Raw genomic sequence first — 7,863 nt, forward strand, 5'->3', positions numbered from 1 at the left:
TAGATTAGATACATACTGATTCTTTTGCTTCAACACTGTGATACACACACGTGGAGTTGAGCAAATAAAAACTCTGCAACTGACATCATATCCGACTTGGAATCATTGACTGGTGGAATGTTTGTGAATGGACTAAATTGCCCTTCGTCGTTCTCTCTTCACATTCCTATATTGTACAATATAATATAAATATATAGATATAGATATAGTATAATAAATGTATTTGCAAACTACAACCTTGTAATATTTCTCAAGAGGATGCAAAAGTCATACTCCTATCTTCTACTAAGGCCATATATATCTTAGGTTAAAGTATATGCGCTGATGGTGCAAACATACTACACAATCAGTCACTTAAAAGATATTGTAGTATGTCATTGCAGGTATAAGAATATCTAGAATAATTGATAAGTAACCTATTACAATATCTTACAATACATGGATCGATATTGGTATTAAAATCCATTACATTGTCCGTGCTATAACTTAATTCCATCTACATTTTAGGTTACAAAAGTCAGTATTTACCAATGATAAGCAACTTATGTCCTTTGAGTTTCAGCCAGCTTCACCAAATGGATGGCAACATCTCTCCATTATAAAGCATTGAAATTTTGAGCCCCGAAAGGAAAAACTCCTTTGCTCTATTGAAGAAATGAATGTCTTCTTCTCTTTGAACTTGCAAGCTCTTATGATGACTTTTGAGCAAATTGAGATAGGTTCCTAAGTCATGCACACAAGAAGGATTTTGCATGTTGAAGAAATCTAGCAATATTTCAACTCCGACATGAGCATAACATGAGCAACTCCACGGTACTTCATATTTCCCAGCCAAGACCCTAAAATTTTCGTTCAGAAAAACCCCAGGAAGCTTTGTGATGGGGTCATTCGCATTCACTATTCTCAATACTTTTACACCTAACTCTTCGCATCTCTCCTTGAAGCTTGAGTTTCCAACTCTGGGACCTCCAAAGGAAAAAACTGTGACAGGTATACTGTTCTTTTCTGATACTAAAAGTGGAGATGATTCATATAGCTTATCACAACTTGATGGGGATTCTGGCATTGTTGCTGTGGTTGTTACATTTTTGTTCAATTCCAACTCCGCGATGTCATAAGCCAACAAAAGGGCTAATGCACCTCCCATGCTGTGTCCTGCAACTGTTATGCTCATTTCCTCGCCTTTATACATATTTATTGCTCTCCCTATTTCAGAAAGTAATTGTTCGCGACAACTTCCAAGACCAAACTTTTCACCTTCATTCGAGGTGTACAAACTCAAAAATCCAGCTTCAACCTTCACTTCATGCCTAGGATTATTAGGATCGAGACGGGCAGGAGATAATGTGCTCATCAAATTCGCTATCCATTCAGGATTAGTGACCGTTCCTCGGAACGTGATGAGCACATCTCTCCTACCCAGCCTCTTAGTTTGTTCATCACTAGAAATTGCAACATAACCAATCCATCTTCCACTAGATGAACAATTTTGACCAATTGACAAAACATTGATGTCTGTGGTGGCATAAATGTACTTTGTTATTTGATAGCCTGATTTTCCCAAGCCAACTTCATTCAACATACTATTTTTTCCGTACTTGCAATTCAAGTATCTTTTTGAATTTGGATCAAGATCAAAAGCATTGTAACATGCAGCCACAAATTCTCCATATCTAACAATCTCCTCTTGGAGAAGTGAATCCAACGGGTTCACTAAATTTTCCCAATTTCTTGATCCTTGAATTTCTCTCCACATGGTAGCCACTTTATTATTAGTAGTATTACTATGACTAAATGTTTTAGTCATAGTAGTGGGCATAGTAATATTATGACCATTATCTTTTATAGATATTAAAGTAGAACTAGAAGCCTTTGGTATCAATCTAGATGATGCTGAAGACAAATTTGCTAATTTCACCTCATTTGCTTGGATTAAACATGACTTAAGTAGAAACTCTCCTGAAAATGAAGAAATGTTTGTATTTGGATATGGAAATTTAATGATTGTGGATGCCATGAAAATAACAGAGTTTCGAATACTAGATGATTAAAGAGGGGGAAAAAGCAAAGGAGTAAGAGAGATTAAGAGAGGAGTAGATGGATTTTTGATTAATTCATATATGGTGTGTACATGTATATATATTTGATGTGTTTGATGCCCTCGGACAGTGTGGATAAGCCGATAAGGGGGCGGGGGTGGGGTGGGGGAGAATATAGGTATGTTTGGCTAGGAATTGACTGCAAAAATATTGAGAATTTCTATAGTATGAAAATAAATTAAAGTGGTCGTTAGCTACAAGTAGTCACTCGTTTATTTGTTCATTATATATGGTGTTGCAAATACTAACAGTTTTGAGCCGAAACATATGCAGTAATCAGAAGGTTTGCTAATTTCCTTAGGTCATCACCCATGTTGACTTCAGAGGTTTGGTGCTATATGTAAAAGATTTTTAGCATTTCTTTTTCTTTATTTGGTTCTTCCTTATCTTAGTTTCTTAATATATATAAAACGTGAGGATTATAATTCGAGGATTAAATAATATTGAAAGCATTTAGTCGATATATTTTTATCGATTGATGTTTGGTTCATTGGATTAAAAATGAAATATATATATATACGGGGTAAAATATGAAACATGTGTTTGATTTTTACGCTAGATAAACTTGTATTTCCGAGTTTAACTTTGGCATTCTTAAAGGCCTTTGGGAGAGGAGTACTTTTGAATATGGGCATCTTTGTCATTTGGTTGTTTTATCTCGAGATTAGCTAATGAATTACACGATTGTTATCCCACGTTGAATGTGGTATTAAACAAAAACCAAAACTATGACAAATAATCCTTGAATTAATTTATATCGGAATAATTTTTTTTAACCAAATACAGGATAAAATACTCTCACATATTGGTCTTGAAAATCCATAGGGTATTAAAATTAGCACAATTGTTTAGACCTCTTCAGTTATACTATCATTCTTTTTTTTATTAATTAGAAGGAAAAAACAATTCTTCTTTTTGTACCCCCTAAGATATCCCAGTCATCAAGTATATTCTCAATTATCTGCATGCTGGTATCTGAAAAGGACAAATTTAAAGAGAATTTCTAAAAAAGAATTCCCATAATTTACTTAATCAAGTTTCACAATCTTGAATTGGCCAGTTATGAAGATCAAGTAGCATTCTTTAAGATATTCTATATAAGTTAAATTTTAGTTTTTAAAAAGATCGATGAGAGGTTTCATCATATGAATATACAAAATTAGGTCTTATATAAATTGTAAAGTAATACTATGATATAGTACTAGTGTATTAATGGAACTGGAATAACAGTATATGTTCTGTTTTGGCAAAGTGTCGAATTTCACAATGACTTTAAGTTTATATGTGTAAACAATTTTTAACATTATCATCAATTCATCCAAATGATATCTATAAGTAAGTCTCCTTATTTTGTGGAAATTGAACTTTTGAAAATAATAAATGTTAACTGCTACAATAAATAAAAATGACCTAATTGAATAAAAAATATTTACACCAACAGTGTAAATTACTTAAACTCTTCGAGAATAATAAGGGAAGGTGAGATATGTACTGTTAAGCCAAAGAGTTTAGTATATTTGAATAAAGGGTCTTTGACATATATATACATCTTAAGGAGAAATATTTACGAAACGTGACGATAGTTTTATATTTACAAAACATAACATTACAAATCCTATACAAAACATGCTTTATATTTTAAAAAAAAAAATATTAAATTATTTTTTATTTTTTAAAAATCATTTTTTTAAAAAATATTTTTTATTTTTTTAAAAAAAATATTTTTTTTTTAAATTTATTTTTTTAAAAAAAAAAATTAATATTTTTTTTTTTGCTCAAAAACTTATGTATGAAAGTTGTATGAAATGTGTATATCTCGCTCAAGACTTAAAAAGTTTGCTCAAAATTTAGTGTATGAAAAATGTATGAAATGTGTATCTGTTCAAGGCTTAAAAATCCGCTCAAAATTGTGTGTATGAAAACAATATGAAATTTGTATCTTGCTCATGTCTTAAAATTTCGCTCACATTTTCATGTATAAAGTTCAAATAAAATTAATACAACTACAACAACATAACAATTTTCATACAATATTCAAGGCTTAAAGTTTTCGCTCAAAATTTGTATATGAAAATTATATTAAAAATTTTACTCACACATACACATTTCATACAACTTTCATACATAGAAATATGAGGTAATTTTTTAAGCCATTGAGCAAAAAAAAAAAAAATTAATATTTAAAAAATATATATAAAAATTATTTTTAAAAAAAATAAAAATATTTTTTTTTAAAAAAAATATTTTTTTTATAAAAAATATATATATTTTCTGGAAAAAAAAAATAAAAAAACGAAAAATATATGAAAATCCGTCATGTTTTGTAATATATCGTTATGTTTTGTAAATAAGGAAAAACTATCGTTACGTTTCGTAAATATATTTAACATGTATATATACGTAGTTTTCCCTTGAATAAATGTGTAAATTCATACAAGGAGATGCATGCAAAGGCTAGCAGATAAGAATTCTGACAGTTGGGTCATTAACTAATTAAACTCACAATGATAGTGACCCAAAACAAAACGTTAATTATTTATACACTACAACTACAAGAAAGTAGCGTGTACCGTTTAGTCGTTGCCAATACTTTCATAGCTAAAGCTTTTACGTGGCGCCAAATATATTCTAATAATAATAAAAAAAGATTGTGGCACTAAATCGTTATAATTAAAGTTTTTTCATCAAATTATGTAAAGGGCCCCATAGAAAAACAGATTTTTCTTTCTTAATCAAGTAATTACTCCAAAGATTTACTTACTAATTTTGGAGAGATCAGAACAAGAACACTATCTAATTTTCATAACTTCAAATAAAAGTATTTCTATTTATTAGACGCCTTACTAAAACTCTTTATATATAGCTGTTACTTTCCTATTATTGAGCTTTAAGAGGAAGAGTACTGCATAAAAATTGCTGCTTGTGTGTGTTTAAGATCACTTGACTTTTACCAAGAAAAGAAAAAACTAATAAAAAACCCAACGGTTTGGACTTCTTAATTTGGGGAATGTAAGCTTGTTTCTTTTACTTCAATAAGAACATAAAGTAGTGTTTGGAGAAATTAAACGAATTATTTTCAGTTCCTAAACATCCTTAAAGTTATATTTCTTACATATCCTGTAGTTCATTGAACTGACAAAGATGTATTTGCATCGTAGAAAGACCATTATGGGAGTTTTAGTGCTCTTTTCGGAGAAAACTCCAATTTATTTTCAAGGCTCGATAAGACAGAGGCCTCTGATTAAAGAGTTAGGAATCTTCTATTCCACCACACTCGCACATGATTGAAATTAGTGATGGAACCATGACACAATCAAGCGGATTCAATTGGATCTACTTCATCAGAAATTGACACTGTACAAATAAGCTATAAATAAACTTTTGAATTATCTAGACATAAGGAAAGCTTTTATTTGATAGGAAAAAAAAAAGGGTTCAAAAATTACTTTAGGCCATAGTTCAAATTTCATATGTGCGAAATTCGTTTCATTTGTTTGAATTCTTATTAAATTTTTTAACTCCACCACTAATTAATTAAAACATAATCATAAATGACATTTAATTACTAATAGTAATAAGTTATTTTCCATCGAATATTACTAATATAACTTCACTTACGTGTTACTTTACTCCCTTCTTATTGTTTAACTCTTTCTTCTTTAATTTGATTCCGTCCTACTTTTCTCCATGAATTGCGGACATGCAATTAATGCAAAAAGTGCCAAAAAAGAAATTTCGTTTTTTTGGGCCAATATTCAGTTCTGCATTTATTCCACGAACAGGTAGCTCTAAATAATTGAGTAATTTTTGTTTCCATGTTGAATCTGGATGTTTCTTATTTTTTGTGAACTTTTTCTATGGGACAAATATGAACTTTCTAGTTTAGATCGAGTATACAAACACAACTGTATACACTTGGCTCTTTTGATTACGACACACTCTTTTGTATTATATTTCATCAAAGGGAGTAAAGGAAAACAAAGGTTTACATAGTTCTCACCTTTTTCACCCCTTGAAGTAAGAAAACGGTTCGTGAAAGGTTTTTAGGAAATCAAATAGACGGCAAGTGTTGTCTTTTTGCTAAAAAGAGTCCACAATTAACGTGATACTCCATGTAAAATTTTGCATTTGCTGCCTTTAATTTGCAATGCATATGACTGAGGGCGGGTCAAAAGGAAGGATTGATAGATTTTTGAAAAATGGGTGAATATGACATGTTAGGAAAATCTCATATATCAGATGAAAGTGGAAATAAAAGAGTCTTATAAGATATATCAAATGTTCATATGATATGGGCGAGTTCGATGATAGTGTAGCATCAAATTTGTCATGTCTGTTTTCCAAATTGAACAATACATGTTATGGACTTGAATTAGGGTAAATATGATATCAGAGTTGAGGGCTCCCTCGGTTTGATGGTGAGACAAACCTCATGGAGGGTTGCTTGCTTAGGGGTGGTATGTGACATCCATTATAGAAGGGAATTGACGAGGGCAGATAAAAAAAAGGACTAATTGACTCTAGACTGGCAAACTTCTGAAGAAATTTGTGAATCCACATCAGATGATAAGAGTAGAAAGTAATGAAGTTAAGACATAACACAAAAAAATTATACGACATACATTTTGGATCCCGTTTGGCTTAGCTTATAAGTTACTGAAAACAGCTTATCAGCTGTTTTTAGTTTTTCTTAGTATTTAGCTGGTCAGCTTATAAGTCATTTTGTGCTTAAAATAAGTCTAAAAAAATAAGTTGACCCATTTGACTTAGCTTAAAAAAGTACTTATAAAAAAAAAATAAGTTAATTTTATTCCAATTTATTTTTTTATTTTTTATAAGTTATTTTTTGCTTATAAACTGCTTTTTTTTAAGTTTATCCAAACAGGCTCTTAGACCCTATAATAATATAGCTCAAAGGACATGAGATACCGAAATTTAACCAAAGGACATGAGATACGTGTCGTAGGTTTAAGCTCCAACTTTTCTCGTCCGAAAAGAAGAGTATGATATTCACCTTGAAAGTAGTTGGAGAAAGTTCAGACAATTGTCAATCATAAAATTAATGAAGGTCAATATAGAAGTCTTATTTTATATTATCATATGATAAAGCGTGACATAAATTGTGGACACGTGTTAACAGTATTAGCCAGTGGTCCGCTTTTTCAGTTTCCTACTTCTCACCGAATGGATATTCTTGATGTGTGCAAATGCAGTCCATATATGGATTCACGTGATTCCTTCTCAATTCACAAATATACCCTTTTCTGAGATATGGTAAGGTCTTGTTTGGTTTTAATTAAAGGAGAAAATAACCTCTGCATTATTAGTTAGTCAAGCATTTCGTTATCACACTATAAGTGGTCTAAATCGTAGATCCCTTTATTCCCCCAATACGTAGGTTTGAGGTTTGAATTTGAGGGAATTAGGGGAATAAAGGGGATCTATATAGGTTATTATTTAGTTGGGTCGGGTTTAAATGATCTAGAATTTAAAAATCAAGCAGGGGTATATTTGAAAACTTTAAGGATTTTAAGTTCAGCGATATTTTATCTTGTTAGGAGGGGCATTTTGACCCTTTTCCTTTAATTAAAGGAGAAAATAACCTCGCATTATTAGTTATCCATTTCGTTATTTTTTTTAATTTATTGAAAGTAATGGGTGTCATAATTTTCTTCAATATATAGAACGTGTATTTAGTCGGTCCATCTTTTTTTATTTGCTTTTTTTAAATATGAAATTGCATCTCAAAAATCAAGAAACGAAC

General features: G+C 30.8%; 1 protein-coding gene across 1 annotated transcript; it reads right to left on the reverse strand.

Annotated features, from left to right (window-relative positions):
• Nucleotides 1-386: 386 nt before the first annotated feature.
• LOC132040642 (phospholipase A1-Ialpha2, chloroplastic-like) lies at nucleotides 387-2,088 on the reverse strand. The gene has a single exon (XM_059431295.1). It carries the CDS (start codon nucleotides 2,015-2,017, stop codon nucleotides 569-571), a length of 1,449 nt encoding a protein of 482 aa, XP_059287278.1. The 5' UTR covers nucleotides 2,018-2,088; the 3' UTR covers nucleotides 387-568.
• Between the last annotated feature and the right edge of the window lie 5,775 nt (nucleotides 2,089-7,863).

This window comes from Lycium ferocissimum, chromosome 12 (assembly GCF_029784015.1).
Source record: "Lycium ferocissimum isolate CSIRO_LF1 chromosome 12, AGI_CSIRO_Lferr_CH_V1, whole genome shotgun sequence".
Taxonomy (NCBI): Eukaryota; Viridiplantae; Streptophyta; class Magnoliopsida; order Solanales; family Solanaceae; genus Lycium; species Lycium ferocissimum.